The sequence below is a fragment of the Macaca nemestrina genome, chromosome 7 (assembly GCF_043159975.1).
Source record: "Macaca nemestrina isolate mMacNem1 chromosome 7, mMacNem.hap1, whole genome shotgun sequence".
NCBI classification, from domain to species: Eukaryota; Metazoa; Chordata; class Mammalia; order Primates; family Cercopithecidae; genus Macaca; species Macaca nemestrina.
The window spans coordinates 103,771,682-103,790,563 of record NC_092131.1 but is presented as its reverse complement, the minus strand read 5'-3'; the positions used below and the strand labels follow the sequence as shown (position 1 = coordinate 103,790,563).

General features: G+C 44.6%; 1 protein-coding gene across 11 annotated transcripts in view; it reads right to left on the bottom strand.

The window, feature by feature from the left end:
- LOC105488353 (neurotrophic receptor tyrosine kinase 3) overlaps window positions 1–18,882 on the bottom strand; it is a 495,170-nt gene that overhangs the window by 205,689 nt on the left and 270,599 nt on the right. For 2 of the 11 annotated variants that reach the window (XM_071100731.1, XM_071100732.1), the window contains 2 exons: window positions 9,985–10,119; window positions 6,111–8,210 (listed from right to left, as the gene is read on the bottom strand). The exons of 8 other annotated variants lie outside the window; for them this stretch is intronic. In XM_071100731.1, coding sequence (XP_070956832.1) covers window positions 8,092–8,210; window positions 9,985–10,119 — 254 coding nt within the window. In that variant the 3' untranslated portion in view covers window positions 6,111–8,091. Of the gene's footprint in view, window positions 1–6,110; window positions 8,211–9,984; window positions 10,120–18,882 lie in introns of those variants that run through there. One more of the 11 variants, XM_071100733.1, reaches the window with a different exon arrangement.

Sequence of the window (18,882 nt, the reverse complement as noted above, 5' to 3'; positions counted from 1 at the left end):
AAGGCCTCAGTGAGGAGCTATGGTCCCCGGATGGGGACAACTAGAGAGCATCACAGATCCTGGCTGTGCCCTCCTGGCCAGGGTGAGCTGTCAGAGACTAGCACTCATGACAGAAGTTGTTTGAGATTTACTCTCAGGTTCTCTGCCATGTGAATTTTCTTTCAGAATTAACAGCAAGAGCATCCAGAGGTTCTGACAGAATATAATTAATAGGCTAGATTTAGTTAGTATCTAGCCAGTACTCTGGAATGTTCCTACTGTCACTCTTCCCTTGACTTTGGCAGCAAGAGGGCAGAGCTTGGAGACTGCCTGTCTGCCTCACTGCTGAGAAAGACTGGAAATTAGCCTTTGTAGGTGCAGGGGTCCCCTGTGTCACAGAGGCTAAACCCTTTCAGCTTAAAACTAGAGGACCCTCCATGTCACGAGGTCCCGACACGCTCCTGAACCTAGCTGTGAGAGGTAAATATTTCCCTAGGCCTGAGCAGCTGCTAAGGACCATGTCACAGGCTCTGTAGATCAGCCCCATCCCTGGAAGAGCACATGTGCTCTCCACAGCTCCACACCCTCTCTTCTTATGAGAAGTGCATTTTTGAAGGTCAGGATTTCATGACTTTTGGCCAAAGGCTATTGCAAGCCTTGCAGAGTAAAGAATACCACAATGTGATTTTTAAACGACATTACGGGGTCCCAAACAGACTGACGGTAGTGTGAGCTTTGGAGTGAGGAAGTAAGTGGTCTATCAGAACTCTGTAACAGAGGTATCACCAGGCCATATTAGACAGCAGTGAAGTCACTGTCCCCTTTACCAGGGCTAAGTCCTTGTCCTTCTTACTGCAGAATGAACTTGAGGGCAAGGGAGGGGAGAATGTGTCTTTTTCAGGGAAATAGGACACTTGCTTCAGTGAGGTCTCCAAAGGCAGAGCTAGGCTTCATTGTGCTACCATGGTAACAGCATATAAGTGGCAGAAACTGAGGCAAAGACAGCCATGAAGACAAGCTGGTCATCATTGCAAGCCACCAAGGCCTCCAGCATTACTTACCAAAGCCAGGTTTGGTAGTGTTTTCCGAGCTGACATGAAGTTCTGTCATGTCATGATGTATCTTCTTCTGGAAGAAGTCAGCGACTGCCACTCTGGAATGCATGCCTTTGGGCAACCTCACTCCTCGCTCTGCAAACCCTCTCCATAGCTGAGCAGGGGGTTTTGACCACCCCTCCAAACGCAGACATTACTTGACATTACTCTTAGGGTGTGAAGTGAGAACTGCTCAAGGGTTTTGGCTCTCAGAAAAGCCAAGCTCCATTCTTCTTGACTTATGCCAAAGGTGCCAGTCTCCACCCATAGGTAAATCAAAGTCAGGTTCATCTATTTAAGAAAGGCTTTGAGAGGATCCTATTGGCAGAGGGTCATGAGAAAATACCATGATCCTGAGAAGGCCAAGTGCCCATCTGGTCCCATGTGGAAGGCTCATGTATCTTGGTTTGAAAATCCCACCAGAGCCCTCAGCTAAGATTTCTCTACAGCTTTGTTCTCTCGGTAACTTGTAACCCTGCCTTTTTCCTCTACCCCAGAGTTCCAAGTTCCTTCCCAGATACAACCCACACAGACCTGGGCTGGAGGCCTTTGACACCAAATCTGAGCCATCAGTACCTTCTACGTCCCTGTGGGACCTTTGCTCCTCAGAAGTGCTCCTGTCTTTCTTGTTCCCTTCTCTCAAAGCAGAGCATGCCCCAGTCAACGGTTTGCCTCTGATATCTTCCTTTTTCCCCTCTTTTTGTCAATCCTCACCATTCCTGGCCCAGGAGCATACGGCACATTTGAGCAATGCATTCACACCCACCCAGAAGTCAAGCATAATGAGGAGAGAAGATCTAGCTCTCTCAGGCACAAACACCCAGATATTTTGTGACAGAAGGAAAATGTGCCCAAAAGAAAAGGGGCAAAAATGCAGAGGGGTGTTAGACCTTATCGCCCATGCAGAAATCTCTTCCCTCATCAAGATTTAATTTCAAGGGAAACTGGGGTAACTCTATGGAAGTTTCATCCACTGAGTAGGAGAAATTGGAAAAAGAGTCCTACCCAAGAGGGCCTCAGAATCCTGATGGAATTTCAGAACCACCCAAAAAAGCAGACAAGGGACTTGTCTCTTGCCAGCACGTCTCCTTCAAATCACTTTTGGGTTCAAGTAGGGTTGAAGAAGGAGTCTTATTTAGCTCTGGATATATATTGTCAGATCTAGGCTGAGGTTTTCTTGGGAGGTGGGAAGTACAGGGGGTGGTAACAGTAGGATTTCTAAAGGCAAAATGCAGAACCAGAGCTATCCAAGGAATCCGGAGGCTGCAAGCAGCTTCACCCACATCAGCCAGCATTAAAGATTGGAAATGTGGTGGGTGGGGGAGAGCTGGGAGAGAGGAGGAGGAGAGCTCCAGGCCCTTGCTGGACAGTCCAAATGGAAGCAAGACTCCCCATTGTTCTCTACCTTCCTCCTGCCTCTGCTGTCACGCTTAAGAGTTTCCCTGGGCCCTTCACAGAGAAGACTCCAAGCAGCCAGCATCGCCCCTCTCCCCCTCCTGTCTCTCCCTCCCTGCCACCTTCATTTTGCTCTTGCTTTCAGAGTCACGTTGGCAGCAATGTGCGAGTCTAGCCAGAGCACAGGAGTCAGTAAACCCTGAAGGAACAAAGGCTCCGGCTCTTTGCCTAATCCATGTCTGGCTCCATGCAGAAAGCCATACAACAATGAAGTCATCCTGCATTGATCTGCCCGCTCCTGAGCTTTCCCATGGCATCCAACCCTCCCTTGCTGCCTCACCATTGTATCTGAGATGCTTGATCCTTTGCTTATGCCTGGGCTTGACCTGAGGGAAATGGGACGAGCTAGGGGATGTCACAGCCCAGTGCTGTGCTGCGGTCACACCTGTGGCTGGGGAGGTGGAGGTGAGGATGTGGCTGCTGGGAGCTTGGCTGCAGAAAGGGATTCCCACACAAAAGAAGAGACAGAGGTGGCTAGAAGTCAGATGCTTGACTTCCAAATTCAGCCTGCTTTGCGTTTGGTCTTTTTGGGGTGAGCATTGCATGGCTGAGCTTGGACATATCAGGAGGTCTTTGAGGTGGGTTGAAGAAAGGTTAAGTGACGGTGGGTAGTTAGACGAGGCCCTTTCTTCTACTACCTTCCTGTCTGAAGCTGCTCACCCTTGCCCAGACCTGGGCAGCCTAACTTGCTTTCCTAAGGATCAGGTTGGTCTCATCCTTTCTTCTGCCACCTTCCTATCTGAAGCTGCTCACCCTTGCCTAGACCTGGGCAGCCTAACCTGCTATCCTAAGGATCACGTTGGTCTCATCCAACAAGTCCTCCCCAATATCAAAGAGGCCATCATTGCTTGGGAATCTCACCAACTTTAAGACATGGGATTAATCTCAGATCTAAGCCCAACTGTGCTTTCATACACCCCAAGTCACTAAATGCTACAATGAGAGGAAAGAACATTGCAGATTTTTTTTCTAGTTTTTAAAATCATCCTGTCCCAATGGTTCCAGAAGGAAGTCAGGGATGGTGCCCACCCCTGAGGACCCCTGAAAGACTTTTCTGTCTTAGGAATGGAGTGGGGTTGGCGGGGAGCTATGATTGTGGAACACCTAGGGAGTAGAAGCAGAAGATGTGCTACCAGGAGCAGAACATGTGCTACTTTAGGGGGCAGCAGAGTGGCCAAAAGCATTCTGAGGTGTCAGGCAGGCCCCCTGTCAGTCCTGGTTCTGCCAGCTTCAAGCTGTGAAAACCTGAGCTAGTTATTCAATCTTTCTGAGCTTCAGCTTCCTTGTGGGTAAAATGTGACTGGTTCTGAGTAAGTGCTTCATAAAATACATAGAATTATTACTATTAATGCCCCACAGCAAATCCATTCTTGGGAGCTTGGCAATCAGTTCCAGGACCTGGTCATGTAATGCTAGTAAAAGAGTCCAGCCTCTCCAGGGCACGTCCCTGGAATGTGTTAGATCAAATTTCTCCTTGTTCTACAAGATCTTATTGGTACAGTTGAGTTTCTCATTATCTAAGCTTCAGAACCAGCACCTGTCAACCACCTCTCTAGAATGAAGATCCAGAGAGCATCTGGCAAGTACCCTGGGTTCATGAACTGAGTCAGCTATCAATCTGTGCAGCAAAATCCTGCAGGACCAAAATGTAAGCTTAAGGTCTGAGAAAGCTACTGTGAAATCCTGTTGGTGAGATTCGAATGCAGGAGGTCAGGGAGCTGCAGGACTGGCTGGTTCCCTGAGCCACCCTAAACTGAAGCCAGTCCAAACTGGCATCTTTCTGGGCTGAGTTCAGCTCTCCGCATCTGCCCTATACCAGCTCTGACTTCCCTAGAGGCACCAACACTGGGGTAAATGCCATGAGACTCAACACCCAGCAGTAAAACATGGAAAACAGAGGCCTAGACTCCAACCTTAACCGGTTCCTCATTCTGCCCAGCAACCTTTCCATAGATTCCCATAGTCTTCCATAGTCTCTTCCCCTGTCAGTTCAGATGTTCCAACTCTCCTTGGGTCTTCTCAGTAGTGGCACAAGGCCTTGCCTCATTCTTTATAGACAAATGGAAGCCACCAGAGAAGAATTCCCTTACTTTCTTGCCTTATCACCTTGAAAAGACATTCCGCATCCTTTCCTCTTTTTGCCTCCTTCTCTATGGGAAGAGCACTCCCTCCACAAGGCCAGTGCTGTCCCCTCTTCCTGAGCTGTGGATACTTTTCCTTCCCATATTCTCAGAGGCCATTTTTATCTATTATCTCTTCTCTCATAAACTGATAGGCTCCAAGCATTAGAACAAAATGAAGCTCAAATCCCTCCTATATTAAAAATGAAAGTTCTCCCTTGAACCAGTGCATCTCCTCATGGTCCCCAGGACAGTCCCAACCCTTCAGGCACCCTGTTCCAACTCTTTCTCCCTGGAACCCTTGAGAAGAGATAAATGCAGAGCTTGGTCCACCCCTCACCCAGGCCACTCTATAGAGCAGGAGATTCCATTTGGCATAAAGGGGTCTCAAACCAAACTAGACTTAAATAGAAGATAAAGTAAGTGAGGATACATAGAAAAGCACCAACCTAGCCTGATCAACTTCCTGTCAAACTGGAACATGAGCCCTTCTACATTACTTTACTTGTCTTGTCTCTACTTCTACAATGACTGAGCTCCAACAAGGATTACTGGGGCCCAATGAAACATTCAGATTCACCCAGGAGCCCTTTCCTAGCCCTCATTCTCCACTCTTGCTCCATCTGTCCTGCATACAGAGCCTCACAGTGTCCTCTCCTCCTGAAAGGAAGAGGGCAAGTTACAGGGAGCATTTTAATTCTTCTAGCTGTGTCAGTGCCAGGGTCCAAGGGTGCACAGATGTGCCAGTTCATCTAAGCATTTTACTCTTTGACTTCTCCCTCCTGGCAGCCCACATGAAACTTGCCATGAGAGTGTGGCTCACCTGAGTGTGTGTGTGGGTGTCTGTGCATGAAAGGGAGCGTGTCTCTGAGTGACAAGTGTGTTGACCTGTACACCCAAAGCCCCATCTTTCCTTGGGCAAGGTTACTTTCCCAACATCCACAGGGAACATGCAAAACCACTCCATCTCAGGGACCACCCCACTGGCTTTGCTGGTGCCCCAAAGATAAAGGATCCCCAACCCTACTCCCAGACTCCCTTACACATCAGCTCTCAAGAGAAGATTTCTGTGAGCCTTGGCTGCTCAGACAACAGAACATTCCCCAGCTACCAAAGGAGTGAGGGTCTCAGTGGCCCGAGTAGTGTCTGTAGAAGTCAGGTTTCAATCTTGCTTTCACCTATCACACTGTGTGACCCTGGGTGAACCACTCAACCTCTCTGAGCCTCTACTTCTTTCTCAATACGATGAAAAGCACTTTAGTGTATGAGCCTAACCTATCTGGAAGACTCTCAATGAAAGCAACCAATGGAACAGATTGTGAACATCTTTGTAAACACAGAACTTAACTAAGAAGCTTATTTAAAAGAGTAACAGGAAAACAGGGAAAAATGCAGGTAACCTGGATTTTCTGTATTTTGAATGTTTTTGCAAAATTTCCAAATAAGAGGTCTGATTCAGTCATTTCATTAGAAAATAAAGTGTTTATTAAGAAACTATACACTGAACACTCCTATAAGTCTCTGTGGAAACACAACGCCCCATTGTCATAGCACAAGGTGAGGAAAATGGCAGAATAAAAGATGCTGTGATGGATGGAGCCTGGGAGGCTGGAAATGAGGTAATGATTTACAATAATTAAAAAACATCATCCTCAAGCTTACTCCTTAAAGCCACACTTGGGAGGAGGCCCTGGACCCAAAGCATCAGCAGGGCATAATGGGGAACAGCCTGACATGGAGCAATGGGGAGCAGGATGAGGAGAGCTGGAGGGGGCGAGATAAACACACACCTGGAGCCCTGGAGAGAATCTGAACTCCCAGGTGATACTCTGGAGGCTGCCCCAGATACTGGGCAAGAACTTGGAAAGCCTCATGTTTTTAAACCCCATGGAGGCATTTGCAGAATCAGGCTGGGATCCTGACACAAAGAACCACTATCCACAGGACCCAAGAAATAAAACCCTTAAGTGGGAATCCAAACTCCCAGTTAAATTTGCCAAAGGCATAGACTCTATTCTCTACTAGTGTGCAACACCACCCCAAAACAATGGTGGGCTAAAACAACCACCTTTTTCCCCCAAAAGCCCCCCACAGGATGCTCCCAGTTTCGTGCTCTCCACCATTAGGTGGGCAGCCTATGCTGACTTCACACAATGGAGGCCCCATGGACCAGGGGAGCTGGGAGCCAGACGTCTCCTCCACTAGTGAGTCAGCAAATACGGGAGAGTTTCAGGCCCTACAAATGTACCTTTCCTACTGAAGAGGGGAAAGTCACCCCCTTCCGTCTCCTCAGTGGATCAAGTTGAAAATGGGGGAAGCAAGCCCCCTCTTTGGGAGAGGGTGGCCATGGAGTAAGGCATGAGTCAAAGCAAGCAAAGTAAACACACATATTGACCAGAGAACAGGAGGACACTTCCATTGGTGCCATGAGAGGGGCTGGAGGAGGCCAAGTTTTACTTCTCTTCCCCTTCAGTTCATCTTGACCTTGAAATGCTGATTCCATTGGGTTCCAAAAGTTCTCAGAGTCAAGAATAAGTGGAAGTAGGGGAAGAGAGCCAATCCCGGGATCATGGGCTGGCAGGAAGGGCCTCGGTCCCTGATTCCCTTGGTCCCTTGTGGTCCTAGTAGGATGGCCAGTTCATGGGTAAAACCTCCTGCAGCCAAAGCTTGTCAGAACTGCAGATCTAAGGGCCCAGGAAGAGCCTGGAGAAACTCTCCTCTGCAAGGAGTTTTATAACATCGCACTCACTGTGAGCCGTTCCAGAGAGAAGAGGAAGTAGGGGGCAAGTGTGTCCCAAAAAAGGATGATTTTTCCACCGAAAATAAAAATAAAAACGTAAAGTGATTGGTTTCCATTCTTTCCTCTGAGACCTAACTTGGTGCCAATACTTGAGCCTGGCTCCCCCTCCTCTTACCGCGCCGTCTCCACCTCTGCTTAGGTGCTCTCTGTGACTCTTCCCCACTGGAGGTTGCAGGGCGACGAGGTCACTAAGAGGACAGCATGGTATCCTGGGAGAGCCAGGGAGACCCCACGCTTCCAAGCAGGGAAAGTGAGGCTGGAGCACGGCTGGACTTCATCAGGCTTTCTTTTGATGGTTAGGTTGTTTTTGTAAAGCAAGAGAATGGCTAGTGTATTTAAAAGATGCTCCTGGTGCACAGGTTTTTAATTCTCTTTATTGGCTCTAAAGATGGTGGCAGGAGCTGCCTCGTAGGCCGGAAAAAAAGGAGCACAGTGATGATTGGAGGGAAGGGGCAACCCTGCCAGTGGTGGATGGGGGAAAACACCCATCTGGTGGTGTTAAAGGGTGCTGGGGCACTGGTGGCTCATGCAGTTTCTACTTAGCATCCCTGGATCCAAAGAGAACAATGCCTAGAGCTTCCAGCCTCTCAGAGGGCCCAGCCTACCAAGGTGACATCAAAACAAGGAGGCTTAAAAGGAGTTTTTAAAAGCCATGACGTCCTTTGCTGAAATAAACATTGACATCCTCAACATAGATGCCATGGTTAAGAGGCTTGGAATGTCCGGGAAGGCTTATTGGATTCAACATAATTTCTCTGAAACCTATAAAAAACAAAAAGAAAAAAAAAAACAGAAAAAAGCAAAATAAAGTAAAAACCAAAACCCCCAAAGAAGATCAAAACTAGGAGGGGAAATAGAGAGGGAGCTTGAAAGGGGAAGTACTGTCAGCAAAAGGGAAGGATAGGAGGAGGGGATTAACTTAAAACCCAGCATGGTCAGAGAAACTGGAAACACTCCATTTTGCTGCAGCCTCCACTGAACCAAGGAAGGGAAGGGAGCAAAACCTCTGGGTGCTTGGCCTTGGATTGTCATGGAAGAGGAGGAGAGGTCTCATCTAAGTGGGTCTCAGTCTATAAGCATCTTTCTGAAAGGAGGAGCCCCTGATAATGAGCTGAGGGGTGTGTCGGAGAAGGGGTATGCACTGTAGGGTCACTAAGGGGCAATGGGATGGGAGGAGAAGGCTATGTTTCCCCAGAACTGATGTTCTTTAGGGATACCAGAGGGGCATTTCTAATTTTAGGAGCTAAAATTACATAGACCACTTCTGACCACGCCAGGAGGTGGGGGTGCTATACTCCCAAGCCTACAAGCTCTTTCTCATTGACCTTTCTGCCTCACACCACAGGTCTGTGGAAGGTTTAGAGAGTAACAGCTGATCTCTGACCCTTGCCATCCTTCCAAGACTTACAGGGGAGGAAAATACCCTGGAGGAGTAACACTGGTGGCCCCCAGGCCACATGCTGTCTCGAGCAAGGAGGACTTCCACGACAGCTCATTTCATTTCTGGTCATACAGCCATGGACTGAGTTAGGATGTCCTGAAAAGTGGGCGTTCCTAATAAAATCTCCAGAAAGATGTTGCTCAAACAACTACAGATTTAAAAAGTGTCTGTAAAGAGTGTGCGTGTGCATTTTCATGTGTATGTGTGTGTTTGCAGGTGCACATACATGTATTTGTTTGCATGTGTGTGCATGTGTACACATGTGTGTTTTCATGTGGATGTGTTTGCATGTGTACACATGTGTGTTTGCATATGTGTTTGCATGTGTGTTTGTATGTGTATGTGTGTGTTTGCATGTGTGTGTATGCATGTATGTGTGAATATATGTATGTGTGCATGTGTGTGTGTGTTTGAATGTGTATGAGTGTGTGAATATGTGAACAGAGTAAGCCTATCTTTTTATGGAAGCTATGCTAAGGAATGTAGAGGTCATAAGGGGCCTCTGGACATTGGGAATATGATGGGAAAAACTTGAAACAAAATTTGATTGCATTGAGACTTTCCTCTCCTCCTGCCCAGGACATGCTATGGACAAAACAGTATTGAGTCATTTGGGGTGCTGAGACCCCTTCCTCTGAAGGAGGTGGGGTCAGATTTGTGAAGATAGAGGAAACCTTCCCTGCCTATGACATCATGTTTGGAGGGAGGCTCAGTTTCAAGGTGAGAGTTTCTGAGATAGCATCCCCACCCTGACCTCTGATAAAGGTTCTCTTGGGTATGAAGGAAAAGGGAAGGAAGGCCATTGGTCTGGGCAGCCTCCTGAGAAAGTTTGTGACACCACTGTTTCCTTCCAGGCCATAGTCCTCTCTTGCTTCTCCCGTATCCCTTACATAGGCCCTATGAAGCTTCCTCCCCTGGAAGACAGTCTTTTAACTTAAGGGATTTTTTTAGTACCAAATCCCATACTGGGCACCTAGTCATACCTCACTCCATGAAATATATGGAGGCTTGATGAGTCTTAAGTTCTTAAGAACCAAAATTGGTTAGGGGAGGGATCTTTTACTGCATACAAAGACGTCAAAGGAGGTAACTCACCATGTGACCTTGGGTAAGACACTTCCCCACTCTGGACCTCAGGTTCCTCATATATATAGTGAGTTGATGGGACTAGATGATCTCTATTGTCCTTCAAGTTTAATATCCCATGATTGTCTATGTTTGAAAAGACCCCTGGCAGAAGAGGCAGACATGGGGGAATTAATGGTCAGTATTAAACCCCAAGTGCAAAAACATGGGAAAGTATTTTTCTTAAGTGCAAAATGCCAGAAACAGAAATCCAGGTGTTCTCAGCTCCTGTACCCACACTGCTGTGCCTGTAGGGGCAGCTGGTTTATTTTACGCATAAAATCTAGATCCTAGGAATCTCACCCTGGCATTATAGAAATGGCACAAGTTAGAGTCAGAGAAGAAAGATTCACCATCACCATGAAGTCTGTCCTGCACTTTTCCTAACATACTTGCCCCCATTTTCCTTCTTGGACCAAAATGTCTAAAAATTGTGCCCATCATTGCCATTAAGAGTGTCATTCCTGGGCCTAGAAGGATGTTTCTTCGGACTTGAGAGATAATCCTGGACCCAAGACTCTCTTTCTGGCTCCTAATATCCCATCAAAAAATTCAGCTAATTTTCAAGAGGAAAGCAATGTGACAAGGGAGGGATGATGAGGAGATGAGAGGAGGTGGTGGTGTTTGGTTCCTTAAAATCTTCCTTGCCATTATTAGGGCATAAACCACTGGAACAACAAAAGCTGTTGGCTCACTGAAGACCTGAAGACTACAACTTCTATAAAGAGATATCATTGTAGCTTCTGAGGGTGAAATCTCCTTTGGAGACCATGCAGCATTTGTGGGCCCTGGAAAGATCCGTGTCGGATCCATTAAAGACCAGGGCCAAGCCTGCCTAAGTCTCTGCCAAGGTTCCCGAAGCTGCCTTTGTGAACATGAGCCCTTTCCCATATGAGCCTGGATCTGAAGTTTGTTTTCTCTGGAACTCTTTCCCAGGTGGAGTCTTTCCAAGATTCTAAAAGCTGAAGCCTGATAGCATAAGAGGCACTGCTCCAAAATCCTCCATTCCTCCTCCTCTGTCTCAGAACAACCCCTGAGCAGAAAGTAAAAGGCATTTACTGGGGGAAGGGCAGGGGAGCCCAGAACCATAGTGGACACTGGTAAAGGGGTAAATGGGTAAAGAAAAGGCTGAAGAGGGCAAATCAAAGGCATTTCCAAAGAAGGCCTTTCCCACCAGGGGCCCACAGACCCCGCTACATCTAACCTTTTCCTCTGGCTGTCAACAGCTTTCCCCAAAACATTCAGCACAAAGGTACCTGTAGGCTCTCTGTAATTCAGAACATAGCTGGGTCTTCAGGGATCTTCTAAGAATACTTTCCCTGAGAAGCAAGCCAGAAGCTCTGGGATCTTTTTGGGAAAAGGAGGGACATTGTAAACAGAACTTAGGGGAGAAGGGGCACTGAGCACCCCTACGACTGGAAGAGAGGTTTTGAAGGCAATCCTATTGAGTCAAGAGCTGGTTAAATCTCTAAAGGCAAGACCTTTATATTGACTGCAGCAAGGAAAGGTCGGTTCCCATGGTCTCGCCACATAAAAAGACATTCAAACCTGTTTTTCTGAGATTCTTGGAGATTCTAATTCTCTCTCCCCTGCTGGGGTTTCACCCCTGTGCTCTGGCCTTGGGATTCTGGAGCTACCAGCCCAGCACCTTCCAGGGAGAAGGTATTCCCTGCATCTTCTGCCTACACTCTTTCCCCTTGACTGTGGATTCTCACAGACCTCTCCTTCTCCTTCTATCTCTGCTTCTACCTTTTGATATCTGACATGAGACTATTACCCAACTGCATAAAGTAGTCTAGGTTATGGTTTAGACAATAGTCCCAATACCAAATGGAGTTCTATAGAATCATTTTCAAACATTCCCTCTTCAAATGTATTCATTTATCATCTTCAAGTTGCTACGTCACAGTAACCCTTAGCACCGACATAGCACTGGTTGTGGGAAAAGGCATTTTGTACCCTAGCACGGGCTGAAATACAAAGGAGTGCTGGCACTGGGGCCCTGAGTGGTAGACTAACAGGGAGCCAGAAGCAGAGGGCAATGCAATGGGAAGGGCATCCCACCCAAATCAGGGTGCCACACTTTCCACAACCTTCCCACCTTTCCCCCAAGAGGCAAGAAGAGGTGAGATGTTTTTCCACCCATTGCAGGCAGGCATGGAATGGAGCAGGGAGCCCCAAGCAATACCCAACTATGCCAATCCTACCATCAGACATATTGCTGATCGCCTTGGAATCCATAGATCTATATAAGGGAATGCCAGTGACAGGCATTGCCTACAGTTAGTTCCTTATCCCTCAACATCCCCAAAAGGTGAATAGTATTAACTCCACTTTACAAGGGAGAAAACTCTGCCTTTATAATATGGAAAAACAGCCCCAAGTTCACTTTGTGACAAAGTCTAAATTTGAATCCAGCTCTTCATACCTCCAAAGTCCTTGCAACTAACCACTTTGCAATATGGATCCCATTTGTGGAAAACCAATATCCAGGAAGGGGGTGAAATGGAGGTCAAGGTAGTAATGGTAAGGACATTCTCTGGGGGAAGCAGAGCTCTCAGTCTGGCCACTTCAATAAGAAAGGGCAGGGCTTTCTTACCTTATTAACAGCTTCCTTAGTTAGGAAGGTAAGCAGCACCATACCCTGCCATTCCCTCCTCTGGCCAACCCTGGTTTAATTCTACCCCTGGTGGCTTCACCCCCACCCTCACAATGACACTTCGCATGCACTGGGACCTTCCAGATAAGGAACCCCAAACCCTGTCTGGTCACGGACTCCTTCATTTTGATGTTATTTCAGGGAGTGCAGCCTAGAGGGGATGAAAAATAACCACATGAACATGAGGTAGTAATGAGTATGGAGAGATGGATAATTAAAATATAGTCATAACCTAACCAAGGGTTGTGGAATATCTGAGAATACCCTTGGTAAGCCAAGCATGGTACCCAGTGGAACTCTTTCCTGAGCACCCACCCCAGGCCGCTGTGTAAACAAGCATGGACAGAAAAGAGTGCGCTTTGGTGAAGAAAGGATTCATCTTAGACACATGTCTCTTGCTTCTTTTCCTGCCTGTATGCTGGCCCTTCTAAGGTCGTGGGAAGGTGATCATCAAGGCAGTCTAATGGTGCCTGGGCTATAGTTATGACTGATCTGTTCTGTATCTTTTCCTTGGGTGTAGCGATCACTTTTTTGAGTATAAGTTATTTCTTCTCATGCCATTGGACTCAATAAAAGGGTGGTGGCACTGGCCCAGGTGGGTGAGCCCCAAATGCCTAGGCTTGCTGGCCACAGACTATGCTGCTTAAAACTTTCGGATTATTTCTTTTATTTTTCTGAGATTGCAAACCTAACCCACAGGCCATATATGGCCTTAGGATATACCTTTTATTTTATTTTATTTTATTTTATTTTATTTTATTTTTTAACAAAAATGGTATTTTTAAAAATTTGTTGCTTAGTTGCCAGCATTTAAAACTTGGGAGATCTCACATTTAAAATATCCCCATTTCTAGCTTCCCTTGAAAATCCAAGAGTTCTGGCACTCCTGGGCCAGAATTTCTGCACAGTGGTAACCCACTGCAGTAGCCACTCAATTTATATGAGGTGTGTGGTGTGTGTTCTCCAGCTTGCCATATTCCTCACCAATTTCTATTATCCTTCAACCCCTGCACTTGTTTACGGTACCTGCATAGCTTGTCTTTGCATTTGAGATTTAAACTTTACAATAAACATTATGTTTATTATACTAGGTTATAGGCTGTGCATTAAGACCAGGAAATCCCATCTCTGCAAGCCTTGTTGATGCCCCTAAAATACCAAACTTATCCTCCCTCTGGTCATGGTTAACAATGATAAAGAAGTGGCTGGAAACCTACAACATAGGGACAAACCTATCTCAGAAAGGGGAGACAGCTCAGAAACTGAACTGTATGAGTAAGGGAAGCAAGCACGTTCAGAAATCAGGTTCCCAACAAGACACCATACTGAAGCATAATGCTGGAAAAAGCTACTGCTAGCAGAGAAGGTGGCACTCATGTCATCCACCGGCTGTGTCTTCCGCATTACCTGACATGTGTAAGGCACATGACAAAAGGTTGTTAAATGCCAACAAGCAGGACTTCTTAATATAGCTGTACATTTCATGGGGGAATAAGGGGGAATAATTGGACCCGAAGTGTTCCTACATCCCTGTAATAACAAACACATTTCAAAGGGTTCTATACAATATTGAAAGGTACTTGGAACTAAAATGTCCCTGTTGTATACCATGTAGCCAAGAGTATTGAACTGAGACCCCCAACTTCAGTATGGGGTGCCTCTTCCTATAAAGTCACCTCGATGCTGCTGGGAAAACGAGTGATGAGTCCTGGCCTGCTTGCCACGGTTGCCAAGTCTGGTTCCAGCTGTGTGCAGATGCTCGGAGGGAGGGGGCTGAGGCTGAATGTACCCCAACTACAATTTAGCTCATGGCATCATGCCCACAGGAAGTCACAGGGGGAGGACATCCATGCCTGGGTGAGATAAAGGGGCACGGACCACTGAGATTCTCAGACAAAAGCAAAAGACTCGTTCCTGAAGGGATCTTGAAGGCTCTCACAGGTTGTCCCTGATGAGTATTTCAAGACTCTAACTCAAAAAATGGGGGAAGGTGTGCTAGGGGGCCACCTACCAATTGGCATCACTAAGACTATTCCAATGACAAGCTGATCTCGGCTTAAAGTTAGTCCCCAGAGAAAGTGAAAATCCTTCCACTTCATAACATGGGTGAAGTGACCCTCTTAGAATCAAAATACTTCATAAGCCATGGAGCAATATTAGTCATATGGAAAAAAAAATTCTTTGCCATTCTCAGAATTCACTATATAAGGAACCATTTGTAATAGATGAGCATCTTCTTTGCTTGCTTAACTGAGAGTAGAGAAAATCTCGGGTATCAATAATCTATCTTAATTGCCTTCCTTGCACTTCAAAATATCTGTCTTTGTATTCAGTATATTTTTTTTCCTGAGTCTTTTGACTCTTTCCAAATGTTTGAAATATCTAAAATATCAGAAAAGTATAGAAACTCTGCGCCTACCTCCAGCATTAACAATTTATAATATTTTGATATCTTCTTCTCAAATTTCTAAACAAATAATCCATTACTGCAATGGCTGAGAACCCATGTGAGTCCATATATAACCCTGTTTCTCCTCTTCCCCATCACCAGAAGTAACCACTGCTCTGAAATAGCTGATTATCCTTTTCAGGAATCTTGAAATAATTTTGCTGCATATGCATATATCCATGACCAAATTACAGTTTTGTTCTGTGTAAGTTTAAGCTTTTAAAAAATGGATATTTTCTAGATTTATCCATGTTGATACATGTAGCTCCCATTCATTAATTTTAGCTGACGAAGTCCATTGTGTGAATATGCTACAAATCATTTGCCCGTCCAGCCAACTGACACTTGTTTCTATCTTTTCATTATTTCAAAAAAAGTTGCAGTCAATATTATTACACACATATCCGTACACACATGTGGGAGAATTTCCCCAGAGCAGTAGTTGGCAAACTTATCCTATAAAGGACCAGATAGAAAATATCTTAGGCTTTGCGAACCATGCAGTCTCTGCTGCTACCACTAAACTCTGCCAGTGTAGTCTGAAGGCAGCCACAGACAACACACAAACAAATGAGCGTGTTCCAGTAAAATTTCATTTGTAAAAATAGGCAAGAGCCAGATTTGGCCCTTGGCCAATGAGTGATAGTTTGCTGACCTCTACTCTAGAGCTTCCTTATTCAAAGTGCAGGCAAGTGGGAGCAGCATCAGCATCAGCTGGGAGTTGGGTAAAAATGAAGATGCTCAGTCCCCGCTGAATCAACATCTGTGTTTTAATAAGCTCCTCAGGTGATTTCTATGCACAAAAACATTTGAGAAGCACATCTTTGGAGGATATCCCTATAATTTAGTGTAATTGAATCCTTAACATTATTCTATTGCTAAATGTTTACCCAAAGTAATACCAACTCATATTTCTATAATCACTAAATGGATGAACTTCTTACCCCATCTTCCCATATCAGATATTTTTTCTAACAAACTGATGGGTGGTAGATGTTATCTCCTTGTAGTTTTAAGATTCGTTTCCCTGATTACTACTGAGGTTGCACATCATCTCAATAAGGGTTTCCCCAATTGAAGAACTGGGAACTGCCTATTTGTATCCTTTCCTCATTTTCTTGTGTGTGTCTTTCTCTCTCTCTATATATATATAGCTGTATATCTATATCTAGATATAGATATACAGCTAGATATAGATATAGATATACAGCTATATATATATAGATAGATGTGTGTGTGTGTACTTGTTACTCTTTTCTTTATTTGTGGGAGTTTGTTATTTATTCTGTATGCAAATTCTTTGTTACATATAAATGCAATGAAATTATGTCATCTCAAGCTACCATTTGTCGGTTAACTTTGTGTATGGTACACATAGATTTTTTTAAATTAATGTATTAAAATGTATTCACTTTTCCCTTTATGTTACTTAAATCTGTATGTTAAGAGATATTTTCCTCCTTAATGTCAGGCTATTACCTTTTCCTTTAAAAGTACTACGTTTAGGGCCTGGCATGGTGGCTCACGCCTGTAATCTCGGCACTTTGGGAGGCCGAGGTGGGTGGATCATGAGGTCAATAGATCAAGATCATCCTGGCCAAAATGTGAAACTACGTCTTACTAAAAATATGAAAATTAGCTGGGCGTAGTGGCATGCACCTATAGTCTCAGCTACTTGGGAGGCTGAGGCAGGAGAATCACTTGAACCCAGGAGGTGGAGGTTGCAGTGAGCTGAGATCACAACACTGCACTTCAGCCTGGGCCACAGAGTGAGAATCTGTCTCAAAATAATAATAATAATAATAAACAAAAGTACTACATTTAATAAATCTCCATTACAGAAGAATTACGAATAATTTATGTAGAGACTCCTCACTCAAGGAGGTATAGCTTCACTTCCCCCTATCCCTTGAGTGTACACAGTTACTTGCTTTCAAAGTATATGGAACAAGGGAGAATGTAGTTCTGCAGTGGAGAAACCTGACAAACACCATCTCAGCCAGGCAATGAGGGTTAGCATCATCAGTGTTAAGTCATGTGATAAGCATGCACTCTTTATATGATGTGATGAGAATGGTCTTTCACCTCTGCGGTCTTCCTTCCCAAAATCCCAACTGACAGCCAAAATTGAGAGACATTCTACATGAAACCTGACTGTCAAGGTAATCAAGGACAAGGAAAGTCTAAGAAACTGTCAGAGATCATAGAAGGCTAAGAAGACACGATAACTAAATGTAAAGTGGTGTTCCAGATGGGGTCCAGGAATGGAGAAAAGACATACGGGGGAAACTGATGAAATCAGAGTATAGTATTGAACTTAATTAAGAATAACATAGCTACACTCGTTTCTTACTTGTGACAAATGTATCATGGTGACATAGAATGATTACAATGGGGAAACTGGATGTGAGATATAAGGGAATGCTCTGTACCACTGTTATAACTTTTCTGTATGTCTAAAGCTATTTTAAAATAAAAAGCTGATTTAAAACAAAAAGTTGTACTTTAAATTTTCATCCAGAATTTATAATTTATTTTTTGACTGGTATGAGGTAAAAACATCTCTTTATTTTTCCTTATGGGGTTTTATTTAATAGTTTCTCCCTCTTGTTTTTGTTTGTTTGTTTGTTTGTTTGTTTGTTTTGTTCTGTTTTGAGATGGAGTCTCGCTCTGTCACCAGGCTGGAGTGCAATGGCGCTCCCAGGTACAAGTGATTCTCCTGTCCCAGCCTCCAGAGTGGCTGAGACTACAGGTATGTGCCACCAAGCCTGGCTAATTTTTGTATTGTTTTTTTATTATACTTTAAGTTCTAGGGTACATGTGCATAACGTGCAGGTTTGTTACATATGTATACTTGTGCCATGTTGGTGTGCTGCACCCATCAACTCGTCAGCACCCATCAACTCGTCATTTACACCATAAAAACCCTAGAGGAAAACCTAGGTAGTATCATTCAGGACATAATTTTTGTATTTTTAGTAGAGACAGGGTTTCACCATGTTGGCCACAATGGTCTCGATCTCTTGACCTCATGATCTGCCTGCCTCGGCCTCCCAAAGTGCTGGGATTACAGCTGTGAGCCACCACGCCCAGCCACACCCGGCCTAGTTTCTCCCTTTCATACCGACTTGCAATGACATGCACCAAAAAAAGTACTCATATCCACACACCTGTCTCCTATCTATCTATCTACCTATTTATTTATCCACAAACACACACACACATAAGTTTTCTGAGTGTTAAAAACAATTACTATACTTTAGCCTATTTGCTTTCCCTGTCTTCATTACTGTAACTTTTAAATAGGCATTTTTGTCTACTAGGGCACATCTCTTCAATCTTTATCTTCTTTTTAAAAAACACCTTGGCTATCTTGGTGTTTCATTCCTCCACATAAATTATAGGATAAGCATATCAGGCAAGAGCTTTGAAAAACTCTGCTGGAGCCTTTATAAAAATTGTACTCGATTTATAGATTTGGGAGAAAATCAGCATTGTTATTATATTGTTTCTTCCCATCCATAAATAAGTTATATGCTCCATTAACTCAGTTCTTCTTTTATACTCTTCATAAAGTTTTGTATGTTTCCATAGCCTCTTGCATATCCTTTGTTAGGTTTATGCTTTTTTACTTCATATTTCTTGGTTTTATTTCTTTTTTGCTACTGTAAATGTGATTTGTTTTCCATTAAATGATCTAATGGTGTTCAGGGAAGACATTGATTTTTGTTTATTGATCTTATATTAGCAAATTTGCTGG